The 22,324-nt window shown below is 46.5% G+C and overlaps 1 protein-coding gene across 2 annotated transcripts; it reads right to left on the bottom strand.

Moving 5' to 3' along the window:
- Positions 1-460: 460 nt before the first annotated feature.
- On the bottom strand, positions 461-21,587 carry itgb1a (integrin, beta 1a). Of its 2 annotated transcripts, XM_067251316.1 has the most exons (17): positions 21,239-21,587; positions 12,557-12,623; positions 11,961-12,046; positions 10,942-11,161; positions 10,415-10,585; positions 9,693-9,931; positions 9,145-9,300; positions 8,677-8,772; positions 7,310-7,399; positions 6,599-6,739; positions 6,122-6,333; positions 5,740-5,978; positions 5,425-5,647; positions 5,103-5,335; positions 4,609-4,775; positions 2,371-2,448; positions 1,713-1,779 (listed from the first exon to the last, which is right to left on the bottom strand). In XM_067251316.1, the coding sequence occupies exons 2-16, from the start codon at positions 12,621-12,623 to the stop codon at positions 2,371-2,373; spliced, it is 2,418 nt and encodes an 805-aa protein (XP_067107417.1). In that variant the 5' UTR covers positions 21,239-21,587; the 3' UTR covers positions 1,713-1,779. The 2 variants fall into 2 exon arrangements, with proteins under 2 accessions (XP_067107419.1, XP_067107417.1); XM_067251318.1 differs by lacking the exon at positions 2,371-2,448 and having other exon boundaries at positions 461-1,779.
- Positions 21,588-22,324: the final 737 nt, after the last annotated feature.

Genomic DNA, 22,324 nt, shown 5'->3' with positions numbered 1-22,324 from the left:
TTTGAGTCTCAATGTAAGTCTTAGTCTCAAGTCTTAGTCTAGGGATGGAGACTGTGCTAGGAAACATCTGTATCGTGGTTGGCTTGTAATTATTTGTATTCTACAGTTCGTAAGAAGATTTTTGGAGAAAAAAAATCTACCTGACAGCTAGCAGGCCCAGATGTGATAAAAAAGTTTAGAATTTGTAATTTTATTTTACCTTTTGAAACTTTCAATATTCTTTTTTCAACTATTGGAAACTTTCTTTCCAAAAATATATTTTCAACATGACGACAGCTATCAAAATATGTGACCTCTTGTTTCCAGGTCCTTTAAAAAATATATATTTGTAAACCTTTTCAAACTTTTTGTTAGGCTTTCCTTCAGGTTTTTTTTTTTAAACCTTTTGAAACGTTTGTCGTTGGTTGTGGTATACCTAGGCAGGTGTGTGACTGTGTGCTCCATCAATAAATCAGTACCATACAATTTAGAAATTTTATTTAATAAATAAATTCAAAAACAGCGTTTGGAGAGGATAACAAATATTTATGATGTGAAAACAATTATGATGTGGTGCTTGAGCCATAGTATAGTGTTTAGGAGACAATGCCCTTCCCAGCTCTTGAAAAATTATAAAACCAGCAGCTGCAGGGCTATGTACAGTACAGTATAGAATGATGTAGATAATGTCTTCAGAACTACAATAATGTAATAATAATAGTTTGTTCATTTAGCAGACGCTTGTATCCATAGCAACATAGTGAAGGATTTGCACCTGTCACCTCATGGTCTGCAGTCAAATGCTCTAACCACTGGGCTATAGCCATCTCCTTAAGGTCACAATAAGCTCACAATTGGCAACAGAGATACACAAAGGATAAGGCAGCATTGGAGCACTCATACACCTGAGACAGAATTAAAACATTTTCATATGAAAGCTCATTATTATCCTCGAAATACATCTTGGAAATAAATCGAATTTGACCTTCAATAATTTAGAGAATGGATTTTACAAATGTTTTTACTTTGTACGAATAATACAAATGTGTTTTTAATCCCTTCAAATAACAGACAGTTGTTCAATGCAAAGATTAATCAAAATTGGATGAAAGTTACAGACCCAAATTTGTAAAATTCTGGCTCAATGTTTCATTCCATCTCCGTAAAATAAAACCTCACCTCATATGAAAATCTTAGCTACTGTATGGTCACAATGTAACCCTACACAACAGCAAACCAAGACAATAACCATTGACTGGCTTTATGATTGCATACAACCTTGATACAACAATGATCCAAGTATCGTATGGGATGTCTAATGTATAAACACATACACACATCAGTTTGTCCACATGAATGATTGCAAACTCTGGGACAACATTGCAGAAAATCTGTTTTAAATTCAGATTAGGTCCCTCACACTAACAGGAGGTCCTTTTGGAAAGTTCATATCCACATTATTTGAGGAAAAAGCACAACATTTTGCCTATACCAGTCCTGTGGCAAATGACATTTCAATTTCTGCAACAAAGTGCACTTAAAAGTACGTATATACAATTACAACACACACTGTACACATGTCAGAACGCAACGCAAAGAAATGAGTGAATTCATTAGTTAATGAAAGTGTAGTGGCTAAATGTGTTATAACAACCAAGCGACAAAACAAAAACAACATGCCAGACTTGACACTAACACCCGAGGCCTCTGAATGAACAGCGTAGTTCCAGGAGCTCATTTGCCTTCATATTTAGGATTGATGACGGTTGTAACAGCACTCTTGTAGATGGGGTTTTCACCCTGAAATACACAAGGGAAACAGTTAGGTCATTGGTCCAGACATTAGGTCTGAATTATGTTGCTGGACAAGGCAAAACTGTGGGTGTCATACATATGAACCCAATGGTTTATTCACGAAAAGCATCTTTACACAGTAGCAACCATATGTTGAAACACACACTCATTGCCATTTAAATGTGAAATATTTGTGCTATTAACACCTTAAGAGAGCATTTGTGCGAAGTCTAAAACTTGTTATGGCTTATTACAAATGAACACCACAACAACACAACATGCCATTTTAATCACACTTTCAGAACCATATTAAACAGCACCAATGATGCAGACTGAAAATAAAACGGGTTCCTGTGCTGGAAGTGAATGTTGTTTTTTGCACAACATGCACTGCTCAGCGTATGTAAGGTTTACATCATTTTAACCAAACATCTAATTAGATAAAAGAAACAGGGACATTAGAGAAGTCAGATGAGATAGAATAAAGCCACACACACACACACACACACAGAGACACACACACACAGACACACACACACACACACACCAGATCACATGCAGAAAAAGGGGTGACGTGCTGAGGAAAGAAATACAAACTTATAGAACTGCAGCTTTACGCCCATAGTTTGGATTCTGGAACTTATTAATAGGACTCTTGTATATAGGATTCTCTTGCTATTTGTAGAGAAGGAAGTACAGTTTTCAGAGGACAAGGAGACCGAGGAGAGAAAGGGAAAATCATGAATGAAAAACAGAGAGTCAGAGAGGAATGAGAAAAGACAGAATTAAACAAGGAGATTAATATAGATTTTTATGTTAACCCTTGTGCTGCCTTCGGGTCACATTTTTTTTTTTACATTTTAGTCAAACCAAGAGCGTCTGCTAAATGACTAAATGTAAATGTAGTCATTTAGCAGACGCTCTTATCCAGAGCGACTTACAGTAAGTACAGGGACATTCCCCCCGAAGCAAGTAGGGTGAAGTGCCTTGCCCAAGGACACAACGTCATTTGACACGGCTGAGAATCGAACTGGCAACCTTCAGATTACTAGCCCGACTCCCTCACCGCTCAGCCATCTGACTCCACCATGTGAACCTTCTGGTCACATGACCCAAAGGTTCATAACGAACCATCGTTGTGTTTACCCGATTTTACCCAATACAAAAACAAATAAAAATCATTTTCTTTTAACCATCGCAATGTGGGGGGTCTGAGACAGCCCAACGGTTAAAAGAAAGTGCTTCACTTTGTTTTTGTGTGAGGTAAAGTTGTCGCAATACGACGGTGAGTCACAATGACTGATGGGTCACAATGACCCGAAGATAACATAAGGATTAAATAAAATACCTTGAAATAAAACTCCAGAAATAGGTGTAGTGAAAATAGGCAATGGTAATTAAAATGTTTACCCCACACCTTGACGTCACTATTTCCCATCACCACGACAACCCACACAGACCTCAACCTTTTCATCAATGATCCAGCCATTTAACTGTCAGTCGAGGCATATCGGTCTCCAAGTTTGTTTGTGTAGTGGGTATGATTCACTGGCCACAATGAGAGGGTTGTGAGGCCTTGGTACCCTGCCCATGGACTCCACCTCCCCCATGTGGAGGGCTTGGGAGTGGTCACGACAAACTGACTGATCAAACCCTAGACGTAAATTCAGTGGTTGCATTTTGACATCTAACTGCAGTACCAGTATTTCAACACTAGGTGGAAGCATACTGTTAACCTTGTCTGGTGGAGAGACTTGAGAAAGAGGAGGGGTCTTTGGCCCCACCCATGAAAAGAGCGCGGTCTGATGAGGGTGTCTAAGATGACCAAAAAAGTCCCTTGTCTCACTCAGTCCCAATGTTGACCAGATTTTTTTGAAAGCAGAAGATTCAATGGAATTAGGAGAATGCAAGGGGAGGGTGGAACAATATTGAGAAACCGTCAAAGTGGCTGTTGTTGTACTCTGAAACACAGCTCTCTCTTGAGAAGTTCACCAACCTTGTACTGCTGGAGATATGGCAAATGGGAATGCTGCCCGGGAATCTACACTACTTTCACATCCCTGTCATGACACAGCAGATACCCAGTACGTTTCCCAGCATGTTTCCTTCCCCACTGCGCCCCCTGCCAGTCCCTCGGTGTATTCTGTATATCCACTTGTCGCTCTGTACCCCGCAACAGCAACCATATTCAGCCACAGCTACACCCGTTTTCAAACTGCCCACTCTCACTCCAATGCCTCGGCCTCTGGTAGACTGTGTGTTCTCTGAGGTGGGCCTTGGTTTGTGTCTCTGGTAGACTGTGTGTTCTCTGAGGTGGGCCTTGGTTTGTGTCTCTGGTAGACTGTGTGTTCTCTGAGGTGGGCCTTGGTTTGTGTCTCTGGTAGACTGTGTGTTCTCTGAGGTGGGCCTTGGTTTGTGTCTCTGGTAGACTGTCTGTTCTCTGAGGTGGGCCTTGGTTTGTGTCTCTGGTAGACTGTGTGTTCTCTGAGGTGGGCCTTGGTTTGTGTCTCTGGTAGACTGTCTGTTCTCTGAGGTGGGCCTTGGTTTGTGTCTCTGGTAGACTGTGTGTTCTCTGAGGTGGGCCTTGGTTTGTGTCTCTGGTAGACTGTGTGTTCTCTGAGGTGGGCCTTGGTTTGTGTCTCTGGTAGACTGTCTGTTCTCTGAGGTGGGCCTTGGTTTGTGTCTCTGGTAGACTGTGTGTTCTCTGAGGTGGGCCTTGGTTTGTGTCTCTGGTAGACTGTCTGTTCTCTGAGGTGGGCCTTGGTTTGTGTCTCTGGTAGACTGTGTGTTCTCTGAGGTGGTTGGACCCTAACCTTTCCTTCTCCTCTCTCTTACCGTGTCCCACTTGGCGTTCATCTTCTCCTTCTCAAACTTGGCGAACTCCCTCCTGTCGTGGATGATCATGAGCAGCTTCCAGATCAGCAGCAGGGCTAAGCCAATCAGAACGATGCCCGCCACCACACCCGCCACGATGGGGATGATCGGTGGGCCGGAGGGACAGTCTAGACAACATGGACACACACAATCAATTACCCTTCCTGTACCAGGAAAATGGAAAAATAAATGTTATCTTGGGTAGAGAGCTGAGCTATGTTTACCTTCCTCTTGGGTTGGAAAATAGTATTTAAAAACAAAAACCTCAGGACTCCAGTTACAGAATAACAACACGACCCTCCCTCCCTCCCTCCCTCCCTCTCTCCCTCCCCCTCTCCCTCCCTCCCTCCCTCCCTCCCTCCCTCCCTCCCTCCCTCCCTCCCTCCCTCCCTCCCTCCCTCCCTCCCTCCCTCCCTCCCTCCCTCCCTCCCCTCCATCCACCCCCGTCCTCTCACCCAGCGTCTCCACCACGTGCACCTCCTTCTCGGTGTTGTTGTTGACGGCGTAGGTGTAGTAGAACCAGCAGTCGTTGGCGTCCCTCTCCTTGCAGTGCATGAGGGGGAAGGCCTGGCCAGGCTGGGGCAGCATGTCGCGGTCCTTCACCTTGATCAGGTTGAAGTAGCTACAGTCTCTCTCACAGTTGTCCTTCTTCTCTCCAGTCCCGAAGGCCTTGCACTGGACACACTCCCTGCAGGGAAGGGCTTCTGTTACAGACCACACACACACCTGCCCCCTGACAGACAGAGCCGTGCTGACAAAGCAAGATTCCACACTCACTTGTGTTCCGCACACACTCCGGGGCAGGTGGGGCAGATTTCGCAGGTGGGGCCCTGGAACTTGGGGTCTGTACACTTGCAGGTGCCGCACTCGCAGGTGCCTCGGCCGTTACAGATCTGCTTGTTGGAGGCCAGGCAGGTGGAGGTGTCCAGGGAGCAGTCGCAGGCGCTGCCGGTCCAGTTGGCGTCGCAGATACACATCCTGCACTCACAGCGCCCGTGGCCTGGAAACAAACCAAATCGTATTTGCGTTGTCCTTTTTACAAGCAATGTCACAGAGGGCTTCACACACACACACACACACACACTCCTCTACCTCCACACAGCTTGTTGTTGGAGCGGTCACAGTTGAAGTTGTCACACTCGCAGAACTTTCCGCTGTAGCGCTCCTCAGGGTTCTCCCTCTTCTTGCACTCGCAGGTTCCACACACACAGTCTCCGTTGTTGCTGCAGATGTCCGTGCCGTTGTCCTTGCGGCAGTTCTTGTCCATGTCCTCGCTGGACACCTCGTTGGTGCTGCACTCGCACTGCCTGCCGATCCTCCCCTCGTTACACCTGGCGGGGGGGGGGGGCAGCAGCATAACAACAATCATGTTTAATGTAACTGGAAATGGACTAGAACCTCCCCTGTTGCTGTAGCAACTGTGGAACGAGTCCCCTCAAACCAGAGACGTTCCGGCGGGAAGATCAGGACTCACTTGCAGGCGCCACACTCGTAGGTGCCATTGCCGTTGTGGCAGAGCTCGCTCTTGGGGATGCGGTCTTTGTGGCAGTCGCACTCGCAGATGAAGCTCAGAGTGATCTCCAGCTCCTCAGTGAAGCCCAGCGGCTTGATCTTGATCACCTCAGACTTGGTTGGGTCAGTCTGCTTGGGACAGCCCTTCGACGTCACGCCGATGTTGAACGACACCTGAGAGAGAGAGAGAGAGAGAGAGAGAGAGAGAGAGAGAGAGAGAGAGAGAGGTGGACTTGGCTCCAACACGGAAAGAAACTGGCCACTTCTACATTGATGTAGAAGTGTCCGACTTTTGTTTGCAATATCTTCTGCTTCGTTGGGTAATTTTCCTCAATTCACCTCAACATGTATCGTCTGACATCTGACCCAGTTTCACTCATAGAAAAACGAAGAATAGAAGAACGATGAATGTTGACAACAGTTTTGACTGTCATCCTACCTCGTCGCCGATGGAGATGTTGGAGCATTTCCGTCCGCTCTCGCCCTCGTTGACCACGCCGTTCTTGCAGTGGGCCTGGTACGTCATGCTCACGCCCTCGGGAAGCTTGCTGTTCTCCAGAATCACCTCAGAGGAGAGAGACTGCCAGGAGAGAGACACACCATCTAACACTGTCATCACCCGGAGAAACCAGGAGATCAGAGGCTCTAAATATTATAACCCTAACCCTATCATATATATATTTTATTGTATATTTAATTTAATTCTAATCCCACTTAGTACTGCTAGTTTATGTACCCTTAGTATAGATAGTCCACATATTTAAATTTTAGGTCCCTATATGTTTATTGTATGCACCTTCCTGCCAAAGCAAATTCCTTGTCTGTGCAAACTTTCATGATTCTGATCATAGAGACACACACACAGAGATGGTCAGAGGAGTCAATACAGGGACTGTCACCATCAGGGTTTCCCGCAGCACTTTGCTGTTAAGGCGGCCGCCTTAGCACGGCAGTCTCCCTTCTCTAGAGAACTTTGTTTTTGGAGGAGAACCCCCCCCCCCCCCGGTCCATCAGCAAATCTCACCCTACCACCTTGACTAACACATTTTCTGCGGGAAACCCTGACCATGAAACAACAGAAACAGCAAATGTTGTGGTTATTTTGTAGTCAAAGAGTATTCAAAGTCTGAAAAAGAGATCTGTTCCTCACGTTGTACGCATCGATAATCAGGTTGATGACGTTGCTGGAGTTAGCAGACAGTGTTCCCACTGCAGACTTAGGAATGAGGTTCTTCAGCTCCTGGAAGGAAATAAAACCCACTCAGTCAATCATCTGGGTGGTCGAGTCAGACAAAACCCTCCCCTGCCTTTTCACAAGGACACATTTGTTTTTCCTATTCCTCCTGACCTACTTAGCTTGACGTGCATCTTTACTGTGATACCCAGTGATGCAGTAACCACTATATTGAAAGAATGTATTACACAATTTGACTATTATGGCTTTGCAGATATAGACAGATTCAGGCTTAACAGCAAAATCTAAATAACTAGACTGTCACACTATGTAAAAGGTTGGAAGTTTAAGCACTGGCCATATTGTACATCGAAAAGGGACATTATCGAACTGTTCAAGTCCATCAGACATCAAAGGCAGTGAGGCAGAAAGAAATTATCAGAGATGCTAGCCAATGCTACCGCTAACAAGAGGCAGATGCTGCAGGCTAGCAGAAAGACTTCTGTGCTTCTCAAACACTTGGGCCTCCTCCAACCACATAAAAACCTTCAAACTTGGAAAACAAAGGGCGAAACTGCGAGAAAAAGAAGGAAAGAGGGAGAGAGAGAGAGACAGAGAGAGAGGGAGAGAGACAGAGAGAGAGAGACAGAAAATGGGAAAGAGAAATGGGGTGGAAAGACAGGGAGCAAGGGAATAACGAGAGAGGGGCATATTGAGAGAGAGATGGGGCAGATGGAGAGAGAGATGGGGCAGATGGAGAGAGAGAGATGGGGCAGATGGAGAGAGAGATGGGGCAGATGGAGAGAGAGATGGGGCAGATGGAGAAAGAGAGATGGGGCAGATGGAGAGAGAGATGGGGCAGATGGAGAGAGAGAGATGGGGCAGATGGAGAGAGAGAGATGGGGCAGATGGAGAGAGAGAGATGGGGCAGATGGAGAGAGAGATGGGGCAGATGGAGAGAGAGATGGGGCAGATGGAGAGAGAGAGATGGGGCAGATGGAGAGAGAGATGGGGCAGATGGAGAGAGAGATGGGGCAGATGGAGAGAGAGATGGGGCAGATGGAGAGAGAGATGGGGCAGATGGAGAGAGAGAGATGGGGCAGATGGAGAGAGAGATGGGGCAGATGGAGAGAGAGAGATGGGGCAGATGGAGAGAGATGGGGCAGATGGAGAGAGAGAGATGGGGCAGATGGAGAGAGATGGGGCAGATGGAGAGAGAGAGATGGGGCAGATGGAGAGAGAGAGATGGGGCAGATGGAGAGAGAGAGATGGGGCAGATGGAGAGAGAGAGATGGGGCAGATGGAGAGAGATGGGGCAGATGGAGAGAGGAAGAGGGACTAACCTTGTACACAGGCTGGAACTCCTCAGTGACAGCAAAGATGGTCTGTATGTTGTTGTCACTCAGCTTCTGAACCAGGTGAGCGATCGAGGGGTAGTCCTGAGGTGCAAAAGAGAGAAGCTCTTAAGATCATGGCCTTGTTCCACCCAAGTATATGTTTCTTGGGTGTCAGCCTCAACACGGGGGAATGTGGAAATAAATCACTGGAATGATTATTTCCGAGGAAATCTGAGGAAAATAAGTTACGTAACTGCTTTCCCCCACATATTGCCATAGGGGGAGGTTCCTATATAGATTTGTGGTTAAAGCATTTGCCTGCATATCAAGGAGTCACATGTTCAAATCCCTCCTGTACCTGACATTGTTTATTTTATAAAAAGCATCTGCTAAATGAATAATATTTTATTATAGAAGTCAGCAAAGCCGAACTGCACACACAGCTGGTTTTACATACAATGCGACACTACATACATAGTAGTGGCTCATGGTGTACATGTTGTCCTCCAGGTGGCATTTCCCATCGTTGGGCAGGACGATGCCACCTAGCTTGCCATCGCCAGCGAAGTGAAAGCCGGCGTCTGTGGAGAAAACCAGCAGACGAGTAACGTTCCTCCAACCGATGGTGGACTGTGAGAGGAGAGAGAAGGAGGGAGAGAGTGAGAAAGAAGGAGAGTGAGAGAGAGAAAGAGAGAGAGAGGGGGAGAGAGTGAGAGTTATTAACTCACTATCAAAACAAACCCCATCACCAACCCCAGACAGAAACTCAGGAGAGCAAAATAAACAAGCCTACAGGAAGCAGAACTGTGGGACTATAAACAAACACAGTACAGTATGTCAAATATGACTCGTGAGAAAACAGTTTAGTATCCAACACTGAAAAAACTCCTCTCAGTATGCGGATTCATCCAAAACTACAAGCCGCAAACATCCCAAAACAAAACAGCTTCCAAAAAACGTGTTTCCCCAGCAAACCAAACTGCAAACTCGACCATGTAAAGTGCTAGGTACACGGCACTGACCCCGCAGACGGCCACCTGCATGATGGCGTCAAAGCCCCCCTCAGGGGAGTCCAGGTTGCCTGAGATCTGCTGTCGGCCCACCAGGGTGTTGAACTGCTTGCCGTCCTCTGTGAGGTTGAGCACGTTCTTGTAGCTGAAAGGGCTGGTGCAGTTCTGGTCCCCGGTGCACGGGTTCAGCAGCTTGGCCGGGGTGGTGCTGATGTACGGCATCACCGTCTTCTCCACAAACGAGCCGAAGCCTGGTCGAAGCAGTGGACAAGGACAAGGAGACAGAGAGGAGTTCATGCTGTAAGACCGTAGTTTGAGGACTGGAGGTCTTACTGTTGCACTGGATGAAAGAGTCTGCTAAAGGAATAAATGTTAAATGTAAAATGGAGTCAGGTGGCTGAGCGGTGAGGGAGTCGGACTAGTAATCCGAAGGTTGCCAGTTCGATTCCCGGTCATGCCAACTGACGTTGTGTCACACACTTCACCCTACTTGCCTCGGGGGGAATGTCCCTGTACTTACTGTAAGTCGCTCTGGATAAGAGCGTCTGCTAAATGACTAAATGTAAATGTAAAATATGCCAGACTACATACAGGCCTGACAACAAGCTGTGTGGAGGTAGGACAGAAGAATTTGAAAGGCTTAACTGTCCGGGTAAAACATGTGCAGGAGGGTGAGAGGTCACAGTTCACCACAGAGGTCACAGTTCATCTGGTCTCCTGGCAGGAGTTGTCACCTATTTTGAAGTCGGAGGTGATCTTTGACATCTCCAGCATCAGGCGGGTCCCCAGGTTCTTCACGTTCTCAAGGTCGTCCTTCATGGAGTAGGACAGGTCCATGAGGTAGTAGAGGTCAATGGGGTAATCCTCGGCCCGTTTGAACTTCACGTTGAAAGTCTGGGGCTCACCTTCACACACACACGCGTACAGGATTAGTCCTTTACACGCAAGACTAGGAGAAACACACTAAGGGCTTCCATATGCCTAATGTTGTAATTGAGGTCATAACTTCGGAGATGACAGATACTCATTTTAGAGGAATGTGACATAAGTGGATGCAAGATTGTTGTAGGAAACATCTCAAAACAGGAAACCACCTAAGTTTGAGTTCTCGAACGAATTCTCACCAGATCTTAGCGAGAGTTCTAGACAGATTCCTCCCCAGTAACAAAGGGTTTAATAATAATAATAATTAAACGTTCCACACCGTTCACAAGGTGAGTTTAGAATGGCTACGCTTTGGTTCCAGAACCGTCCGTCCTACCAGATCTGAGGACGAGGCTGAGCTTCTGGGGCTGGATCTGGGTGATGTCTTCCGGCTTCAGCTTCACTCCCCCCTTACTGCGGCTGGTCACGGCCTTGTTTCGGAGGATATTCTGCTTGCCGCGGGGGTCTTCGATCTTGGCGGCGGCGCAGCCCCTCTTCTTCAGAGATTCAATCTCATCGCACCGCGTCGACGTGGCCTCACCCTGTTTCAGAAAGTCCTGGGAGGCGAGACCGGAGGCACGGTTAATATTATATCACTTATGTGAGCTTTCGAACGCGGGCGCCACAGTGTAACATCGCACATGTGATTCGAACATTCCAAATGAATATTTTCCGATACAGACCAAAACTATGCGACAAATGCTTTATTATGGCTTCAGAATGTACTAATTAGAAGGCTATCGCGTAACACTAGCATGGTAGTAGCACTGCTACAAGTATATTGCTAGCTAACTTAGCCTCGACAGCTAACTAAGCTAGCTAGCAACCGTTTCGGTTGCTAGCTAGCGTAGTTAGCAGCTAGCTGTGGGGGCCGTTGGAAATATTTGGTCTATATTTTCAATCTTAAACAGGTTAAAACAACGTTACAAAAAAGTGTAACCGTCTCTTTGTGGGTTCATTTGAGATCACTTTATATTGTCGTGTAAATAATAATGTACGGACAACGTCTTCGAGCACAACTTGTTTTTACTGCATTTCTCTTTCAGACAAAGAGCTAGCATTCGAACCGAACTCACTTTATTCACCTGACTCTTACCCCAGCACCACGCCTACGGCAACTCCCGAGGGACAAAACACCCCCTTTCCCGTTGCACATAAAAAGGTCCGTCACAAAAGGACACTTAATTTAGGAAGAATCTGTCCTGTTGTGGCTGGGAACTGTAGCTACCAGGACAGAGTGTGACACTAAATAATCGGGTGTACACAGGTGAGTACATACTTTATCTGTGTTAGTAACTGAGGTTGTGCAACGTCTGTGTTGTAAGTGAAATCAAAACGTTAAAAACGTCCACATACTGGGTCTGTACACCATCCACATTTGGCTCCGACCTGGATACACTCCCCGCAGTACCTGGCGTTGCCCTTGATGCACTCGTTCCCCTCTGGAGGGAGAAAACAGGGTCAGAGAGACAAGCCCGGCCCAGGAGAGGAAACACTGTAGCCTCCCTGGAACATTCTTGAAGCCAGAATGTCATTCTGGTCACCCAGCAACAATATTTCACAGTTCAGAGGTTCAGAGTTCCGAGGCCAGGGGAGCCAGGGACGTTCCGTTCGTCCCTGATCTCCCAGCATGCTTAGCTAGATGGAGCATCTTCTGTTTAATGACATCATTATGCTACAGAAGCACGTTTCCTCATCAGCCTCTAGGGACATTGAGTAGTTGGTCGTTATCCTGTAATGTCTCCTTCTCATGCAATCCTATAGTCTTGCCATTAGACGAGAACAGAAAACTGATGCCAACTGAAGAATTGATCCGTCTAACAAGCAGGACAGAATGCAATCCAATACAAATAATGTTAGCTGATTCTCTGCGGATTCTAGAAACAAGCTTCCCTTGCCGCTCCTAAATAGATTTAACAAGGTTGAATCTAGGCAGGCCAGACTCATCTTACCTTGCTGAGCACTGCTGTCGCAAATAAATCCCAACAACGTGGATAGCAGAAGTATTTTCAGGTCCATCTACAAGAACAAAATAACAAAAAAGCAGTTTACTGTGTTGTTTTTGAAACACGACACCTGTGAATACTGTGTGGGTGTAATGTTATGGTTCCTGAAGCCCTCTAAAGAGTTGCAGTGAGGAACACGATAGCTTGTTTCTTTTGACAGAGGAAGTTCTTGTTATGCTGTTAGCTGGAGCACCCAACAACACCGATGATAAATGTCTCTCTTAATGGACTGGTTATAATTGGAGGTAATAAACTACCCAGTCGCAGGAAGCTTTGCTATTCTTAGTCTGTCACAGGGTGGAGAGATAAGGTGGGGGTCAATTCAATCAAAAGCAGGCTGTAACCCCTCAGAATCAGAATCAGAATGGGATTTATTCGCCATGAAAGTTTGCACAGACAAGGAATTTGCTTTGGCAGGAAGGTGGATACAATAAACATATACCTAAAATTTAAATATGTGGACTAACTATACTAAGGGTACATAAACTAGCAGTACTAAGTGGCCCCAAACACAACCACCACCTCCGCCAACCCCAACTACCATCCTTGCTTCCCTCTCTTTAGCTTTCTGTCTCTCTCCTTTCCTCGATCCACCCTTCATCTCCTGTAAACATGCTTCCTCAGGGTCTGTGTTTGCGTCTATTGATCCCCCCGTTCAGGTAAATGAGTCACAATCACCCCTGTCCACGCCCCCCCTAAACACCTCCATTAAGATAACCAGCGTTTATAAATAGGATCGATGTCTGAGCCTTCAAAAGGCACAGACTTAAATACTTTGCGGGCTAATAATACACTGGTTCCAGTATATGACTCAAGTGTCCAGTTATGGAGCTGAACACAGAGTTGCAGTATGTGTCAGTGTGTGTGTGTACAAGAGGGAGTTTGGTCCAAATCAAATTGATGCGAGTAACGTATCAGCCTCATTTCCTGCGCCGATACAAAGAGCTACCCGTGATTGGCTGAGCTGATATGAAGAGCGACCCGTGATTGGCTGAGCTGATAACGCCATACAGAGGCCGTCCAGGTTAGACATGCTACGGTAGCTAATCTCTAACACGCTGTTCTTTAACGCACATTGTTCACATCGAGACTGAAGGAATTTCCCCGCACTCAAACACATGAACATTGGAGAGATGACTGAATTTTGACTGGAACCAGTCAAAGTTCAAGTTTGGCGACCCGCTCCTACAGTTTAGCAGGTATGACATGTGACACTGGCTGTGCAGAATTAACATTCAAATAATGTGTTTCTGTTACAGCCCAACGGTAACAGTCAATCTCCCGGGAGTTGAGTGAAGGATTCCTCAGTGTGTGTGTGTGTGTGTGTGTGTTTATACACACAACATAGCAGGCCAGACAGCCTGTCTGGCCCTCCAGATTAGATCTGCAGCACAGGGCTTTAGTGCTCCTGTACAGAGCAACACCCCTCCTACTCTCTCACACTAACACTGTTACCCTTCACACCTCGTCATGGGCTAACGTTATAGTTCACCTATCAAAACTGTGAGTTCACAGTTTCCTAACTGTCCAAACCCAAGTTTTGTTATATTGGAAAAATCACTGTTGTTTGTCTGACCTGTTCCTGTAGGGAACACACCCAAGAGTTAACAGTGTAAACTAAAGATAATGGATTTAGAAGAGGTTGGTTGGTATTGTAACATGTTTGTAACTCTAATGGTTCAGCATTAGACAACAATTACAAACACAAACTCTTTCAGCACAAAAGTGCTGCTTTGGAAAAAAGCTCTGGATTGTGTTATAGCTTGATGAGAGTATAATTTTTTTTTACGAAAACCACAATCTCTGTTATTTCCTCTTCAGCGTTCCTGCTTGTTCTCCCTCTCTCTCTCTCTTTCTGCCTCTCTCCCCCTCTCTCCATCTGTCTCTCTCTCTCCCCCTCTCCCTATCTGCCTCTCTCTCTCCCTTTCTGTGAGCCCTACATAACCGATCACATTCAACTTATGTCTGTTACACAACGGCGAGGTGTCTATTAAAAAGGTTGAGCAGCTGGAGTGTGGAATGCCCTCATGTGCGGGGAAAAGACAAGGAGCAGGACGTTCATAGGATCCATCTAGAATACTTTCCTCCTGACTGCCAAGACTTCAACTTCACTGTGGTTCATGAAAGATGACTCAATAAGCGAGTTAAACGTAAAAAAGTTTATGCAACAGCAGGGAGAGTTGGGGTCGGAGGCAGGGAGGCAGGCTTAACTAAACTGGTCGGGAGGGTTTTCCCGTGCTGGGAGATGCAGACATAAATAGATTAACAGTCCAGAACTATACCAAGTTTATATATCCACACACACACACAGATTCTATGGTCTACTAATAAAGCTATCTAGGTGTCATGTAGATGAAAACATGTTATATGACCACACACCACCTACAACCTTTCAGGTTTTACTGACTCCTGGAGACTCCGAGTCTGGGAGCTGCCAAGAAGGTGTATGAATAGTGAGCACAGTAGTGAGTAGTGAGCTTCTCCCCTTCTTTCTTCCAGACAGACATTCCTGAAGCCCTGCATCCTCCTGGAGACCAAGATAGTAGCAGTCGCCGTGCTTGGTTTGGGGAAACCAAAGCCCTCGCTGCCGTGAACCCTGCTTGCTGTTTTTTCTAGAAGCACCAGTTGCCAGACCCCGTCTCCCACAAGTCGCCCTGCTAGGCTACCTGCTGTTTGCTCCTGAGTAGCTGTTTCCTTTAAACAACACACACATCCCAGTAATGGGAGAGTCTGCATGGCTCACAGAGAAGAGCGCATGGTGGAGCTAAGCTGAAGGAACCCTTTGACTCGTGTTCAGTGTTGAAAGCACAGCAGATCTGTGCATCAGAGTCATCTGCCTGAGTAGCTACTCTCTGAAACATCCACGCGTCAGCAGTATGCCCAGCTGCAGCTGGACAATAGAGGTATCCCAGCATCCCCACCAGAACTAGAAAGTGAGCTTGGCAGGAAATGAAACAGAAGGAAAAGGAGAGAGAGAGAGAAAAATACTTTGATGCTAAGATCATAGTGACAGAGAGAGAGAGATTGATAGAAAGAAAGAGAGAGAGGGAAAGAGAGGCCTTTGAGATTTCCGGACTGAGGAGAACTGTTCACCAGCCATGAAAAGAAGGAATGGAACAGGACAGGGCGGTCCCTAGTCGTCCCAGAGAACAGCAGCAGCAGCCTCCAGTCCAAAGGAAACACTCAACAACTCTCTCCTTCTTTCTCCCTCCCTCTCTCCCTGTTGTTCTCTCTAACTCTCTCTCTTCTCTCCCTCCCCTTCCCTTTCTCTCTCCCTCTCTTCCTCCCTTTCTCTCTCTCTCCCTCCCTTTCTCCCTCCCTCTCTCTTCTCTCCCTCCCTCTCTCTTTCTCTCACACCAACCACACAGTCTCTCTGTCCACCCCCCTGCTCAGAAGCCATGCTGACCACGCCTGTGACCTCACATCTACCCTTCAGTGAAGGTGGCGCGTCCACGCCCACACACATAAGCTGCCCCTCAGACGCTGAACAATGTCAAACAGTCTGGATGGTTTTCCCCTCCCTCCCTCCCTCCCTCCCTCCCTCCCTCCCTCCCTCCCTCCCTCCCTCCCTCCCTCCCTCCCTCCCTCCCTCCCTCCCTCCCTCCCTCCCTCCCTCCCTCCCTCCCCCCCCCTCTCTCTCTCTCTCTCTCTCTCTCTATCCATTTATCCCTCCCTCCCCCTGTCCCCCCCCTCCCTGCTTCCCCCTGTCCTTCTATTCCTGACCCTCCCCAGACAATGACACAGAGAGAGAGACAGAGAGAGAGAGAGAGACAGAGAGAGAAAGAGAGCGGTTGCCATGTCCCCAGCATACTTTCAGAGCCCCAGTGCTGTAAGTTCAACACATGTTTATCTGAAATAAAGTCTGACATTTTTACACATTTCTCTTTGATTCAAGGTAATTGTGTCCACAGAAAAACATGCAATTTGATCAAATCCAACTCAATACCACCTTACATAAACAGATAGTTTTAACAGCTTGGAAGTGCAATGAAATAAGATGTCTTTCTAGAGGACTATATTGACCAGATGTACCTCAGTTCAGTGTGGCTCACCGAAGACTCCGAAAATCAATAGCACTTTAGCTTTTTGCATTCTTTCCACTTCACAGGCCTAAAAGACATCACTCCTTAAGGGAGTTCCCAACACACACACCGTGTTTCCAAGAACCGTGGACATGCTCACTAAAGCATGCGGCTGGTTTCTCCGGGCAGCACAGAGGGAAAGTGAGGGAACAGGAATCCCACAGACCAAGAACTATTCATAGCCTCGTGTCTATGTAGGAGCTAGTTGTGCCAGGATACCTATTTCTGACACCACCACCTGGTCTCACACATAACTCCTGACCCCACGCCCCTCGTGTCCCAGACTAGGGCCGGGAGATTCGCAGGCAGAGGTACAAATAAATGGCTTTTCCAATGCCATTGGAATGCCAAAGTGTTCAAAGTATGATTGCTTAGGCACACGGACAGAAGATGTGTCAGATGAAAACACGACCGTTTGATTGTAAACAAAACTGAAACCGGTCACAGATGTCAGTCTTTCTGTGATCCTCTGGGCTGGTGAGGAAGAAACCTTCCACAGCCACAATCCAGAGTTTGTCCACAAGCCCCTCATCAACAGTTGGTTCTGTAGAGAGGGGTGCTATGAGCAAGAGGCTAACCCTGCGATAAGATCTCATCCTGCTGGCCTTCCTTAAAGGTGCAGCCAGGAGCAGTGATTGGCCTTATCAAGGTGAGTGGGGAATATCAGGGCATATTAGCTTGCTCATAGTCTACTAAGGGCTACTATACTACTAGTCTACTATAGGCTATCTGTGAGTGTGTTGCGTTGAGCTTGCATAGTAGCCTCACCCACATTTGTTTGGTCCAAGGAGTTGGTCCTTTCCTTTTGCTGGAGCACAGGAAGTAGTTCCAGGCCAAACAGGAAGCTGGCCTGCTGCCTGGCAACAGCGTAAATCTAGCCTCCTTGGCAGGGCTATACAGATGAGAAGCCTTTGCTTCTGTAGCTAACATGATGTGTTACATGTCAAACTGGCAAGATAAGCCAGCCTATTGTTGATGCTGAGCAACCGGGTCTAATCAGCGGCCTTAAAACAAGCTATTCCAATGATTTAAGATCTGGGAACAGCATAGCAGAAAGGCTTCTCCATCACCGTTGCTTGGATCCCAGCATCTCGCCGAGAGAGACGCAACGTTGTCTGAATAAACGGCACGCCGTTCGCAGAAACCAGGAGCGCGGCAGCAGATACTCTTTAAACCTGCGAATATTTACACAAGAGAAATATCGGCTTAGCACCCCCATCGGTCCGTCTGTTCGTTCGGGGGCTACAATAGAGGCACCGAGCGGAGCCTGAAAGAGAGTGACGGGGCCAAGGAGGGAACATGGGGACGGGCTTAGTGAGTCACCATCGTCCTGTCTCATCTGGGCATGCCCAGATAGACAGGTTCCCTCTCTCTGTCTCTCCTTCTAACAAAAACACACACACTTAAACTCGTCAGAAGAGGGAACAGCTGTGGGGGAGAAAGGGGGAGAGAGTGGGAGAGACAGGGGGAGACACAGTAGTCGTGTGTGTTTTGCTCTGTACCGTCGGCCGAGCCGGGTCTCGATCCCGGTCGTTAAGATCTTCCGGCGGCTTGGCAGGGCCAGCGTTGGCCACCTTTAACCTGCTTCTGTTGAGGCCCCAGTGTTAGAAACTGGCATGTTAATGACTTCCAGATGTGTTTCATTAGGCCGGAGGCTCAACACTTGAACCAGAGGCCTCCATATCCGCTTACCCAGAGATACGACGCTGCAAGATAAGCACTCGCCAATCCAGGGCGTGTTTCCTTCCATTTAGATGTCATTTCCTATTACTGAATTCCCTGATAATGCCAGTTCCCTCTCAGATTGAAAGATCTGCACAATGTTTTAAAACCGTAGATAACTTTGACCAACAAGGTAACATAAACTTGTGGACATAAAGGTTCTGTATGTATAAATGCGGTGTTGTTGAGTTATGAGTTCACCTCCATAACTCAAGAGGAACTCTCAGAAGAGGTCATGCTGCATGACCAGATCATGTGATCTGAGTCCCAGGCCTGACCCGGAACACACATCCTCAGTTGGATGAGTCCCATGTATGCCTCCGAGATATTCTCTTTCATCCAGCCCTGAGATCCCTGTGTATAAGGTCACAGGGCTTTCAGAACATGGGATTCATCAGACAGTCAGGAAGTGTTCAGATAAACAACGGTGTTGAAGTGTGTCACATGACAGCAGGGGGACTGTTGGCTGAGCGGTTAGGGAAGCGGGCTATTAATCAGAAGGTTTCTGATTCCCGGCCGTGCAATATGACGTTGTGTCCTTGGGCAAGGCACTTCACCCTACTTGCCTCGGGGGGAATGTCCCTGTACTTACTGTAAGTCGCTCTGGATAACAGCGTCTGCTAAATGACTAAATGTAAATGTAAACCACAGACAAATACCAGAAATGTCCAGAAGTGTCATAAAATACAAATATACCGTTGGCCTATGCAGTACAACGACCATATAATCATACTGAAAAAGAACTTGATAAAACCCTTAAGAATAGACCATATAAAAATTATCTTAAACTTCAATAAAGAACTCCTTGAATAGATAGGGTAACTGCCAACTACTTAACTAAACTCAGCTAGATTCACAATATTGTGCTCTACTCTTGGCTTCCCCTGTAACAAGTTGGTCTCATTTTTGGCAGTGAGACCTTCTGTTTCAGAGGTCGCCTAAACCACCTCATTCCACACAACGTTTCTGGTGCTGTTTTTAGAACAGAGAGGTCAGAAAAAATCACAACAGTGCCTTTGAGCTTGAGAGGAGAGGGGGTGGGGTAGAGAGGGGCAATGTTCTACTAGAGTTTGCTCTGGAGGTCACAAACCTGCAAACAACGCATCTAATTCACAATTATCGCTTTTGAAAGTACACATTTTAAACTAAATATATTCAAAACAGACATGAGTAGAATAGCCACGATTCTTCATATTCAAGTTAGGATTTGTTATTGTATGCCAACGATTGACTGAGTGAGAACTGTGTCTGGTTCTTAATTCTTCAGGAACCTTCATTCTTTATTCTGCCTAACCTGAATTGATTCTGCACTGAGAAAGCCTCATGCCTTCTCCTTTAATCTGTATGTGTGTGCGTGTGATTAATCGTTTTAACAGACCGTATTTTCACCAGTCTCCTCCCTAGATGTCAACCTCAGTTAAGAGCGGGAGTTAGTATGCTTTAGCTCACATTCATGAATTATCTGGAAGGGACAGTTGAGAGCAAGAGGTTTCTGTCAGACACATCACTACACACACACACACACACACACAGACACACACACACACATCACTCCCATTTGAAAGGAACACATCAGGTTTGTGTCACATAAACCTTAGGACTCACATACACAAACCCACACTCTCTCTCACACACACACACACTCTCACACGCACACAAAACATCACACGTCCTCAAGAACTGTTGTGGGGGGTGGTGGGGTGGGGTGCTGTCATAGTGGTGCTAAATCAGACAAGAAGCCAGTCTTCCACCAGCTGCTATCTCGAGCCGGGAGGTTACATCCCTTCAGCTGGTGGCCCTCCCTTCCACAGTCTCCCTTCTCCTAAATTAGCCTCTACACCCTCTCCTCCCTCCCCTACATCCCCTCCCGTCCATACCCCCCCCCCCTCCTCTCTCCTCCATCCATACCCTCTCACCTCTCCCCCCCCTCCTCTCTCCTCCATCCATACCCTCCATCCCCTTTCTCCTGTCCTGTCCTCCATCCCCCCCTCCTCTCCTCTCCCCTCCCCTCCATCTATCCCCTCCATCACCTTAATGAGGCTAACCCCAACCCTGTCTTCTCCAGCCCTACTGAGAGGTCTGTCTGCTCCGCCGAGGTGTCCTTGCGAGCGAGGATGAAGACGAGGCATCCTCTCTCCCAGATTAAACAGGCAGCAAGGACCGCAGAGCCAATCAGAGAGGCTGGAGCGTGCTGCTGGAGGGTGCTGCCGGCCGCAGTGCCCTTCGGCAGGCTGCCTGCTACGACTCTGAAGACTGGAAGAGCTACGGGATGTTTACTAGGAGAGGGTGGTGTGTTCTACTTGTTGTGGACTGCATCCTTACTGGCACATACAGCGGGCCTAAGGGTGGACATGCATGGGTACTGGGAGATCACAGGATGACTGTTGTGTCATTGTCTGTTTATAATGTAACAATACATATAATATTTAAAGAATGTATTAAATTAGCCAATGTTTTACAGGGGGATTTGAACCTGGAACCTCTTGGTCCCGGCACAGTGGAGCTTAGGGCTTGAAACAAGCAGCATCTCACTGATGACACTCCTTCCAATAATTAATCAGCGCCCCATAGCTTGGCTTTAACTCCTTACTTGTTGACAGAATGGACATAAGACAACATTTACATAATACAAATGTAGCTATTTTAGGTACTGCATACTGCTCAGGTTAGACTTTCTAAGACGGCGCGTGTGCACATCTTGCTCATTGTGGATAGCCAACCTTGGATGCAAATATGATACATGTTTATATTTTAATGAATGCAGTTGAATGGTCGTGATCAGACTTATGCATTGCCGATGCGATAAGAGTTTTCAAGTATTTACCTTCAATGCGTGGCGTTGTTCAGAGGCTGCATACGTAAAGTTATCCTTTAATTTGAAACCCTGAAATGATCTGTAAAGCTGAGACAGCAACAATTGCCCCGTTGGCAACGGGAGACACTTTCTCCTGCTGAAGTCACGGCAGATTCTTCTTCTTACAGATCATTCCATCTTTATTTTCTCCATTGAAAACGGACAAATTAAATAAGGGAACAACGTTAATAATAGCAACGGGACTATACACTAAACGCCGCAGTGTTTCTAAAATAATGGAATTTGCTTTCTGTCTTTTTTTTTCTTCTTAAAATCAGATGCAGCGACAGGTCCGCAGTGGTCCGCTATCGCTCACTGTGCCCCGCCCCAACAGGAAATGCCTTCTGACGTAACGTGTGTAAGACACGCCCAACATTAGCCGCTTCTGTACTGTAAAAAGTACCGTTACTAGAGCCTAGTAATTCCTCACAACTGCCTTTGTTAGCTATAAAACACAAATTTGAAAAAGGATAAACTTCGTATCTTTGCTTTTCAAAATTAGAGATTTTGTTCATTCATCTTTGAGTTTTTTGGTCCATCGAATATGACAGTTCAGCCCACACGATTTTCTTTCAAGATAAAGGATAATGCAGACTTTTTAGACAAACAGAAAGACTGTTTTTGGAAAGTTAAATTATCCTGTTTACTCCCAGGAATGTTCACATAGTGTGTAGCTCTTCTTCCTCTCCAAGTCCTCCTCAGGGCTCTCGAACAGTGGCCCTTTCATAGTCATGCCTACAGTTTTACTGTACAATGACCTTCTTCCATGGTCACACACAATCAGTTCCATGCCAAATTCAATTCCCTTTGGGTATTTATGTTGCTATATACTGCTACTTGCTATTTCCCGCTACTTTTGCCAGTAATGTTTCACTGCTAGTCTGTTTTTGTCCCACTTGAAGTTTTTGTGTCACTGCATGATTGGTATTCTACGGAGAAGTTATACATTTCTCTCTTTCTTAGAGGTACCACAGTTTGTATTTGTTACTGTAGAGTGTAGACAGTGAAGTTTACGTTCATGGAACATTTCTTGCCCTCTTGTGGCTATTTTGATTA

The sequence above is a fragment of the Osmerus mordax genome, chromosome 15, assembly GCF_038355195.1.
Source record: "Osmerus mordax isolate fOsmMor3 chromosome 15, fOsmMor3.pri, whole genome shotgun sequence".
Taxonomy (NCBI): Eukaryota; Metazoa; Chordata; class Actinopteri; order Osmeriformes; family Osmeridae; genus Osmerus; species Osmerus mordax.
This window is presented reverse-complemented; position numbering and strand designations above follow the sequence as displayed.

Coding starts and splice junctions, on each gene's coding strand:
- itgb1a (XM_067251316.1), bottom strand. CDS start 12,623: ATGGACCTGAAAATACTTCTGCTATCCACGTTGTTGGGATTTATTTGC. Junction 11,162..11,960: donor GTGGATGGTGTACAGACCCA/GTATGTGGACGT, acceptor CTCGCCTCCCAG/GACTTTCTGAAACAGGGTGA. Junction 9,301..9,692: donor TGCAGGTGGCCGTCTGCGGG/GTCAGTGCCGTG, acceptor CTCCTCTCACAG/TCCACCATCGGTTGGAGGAA.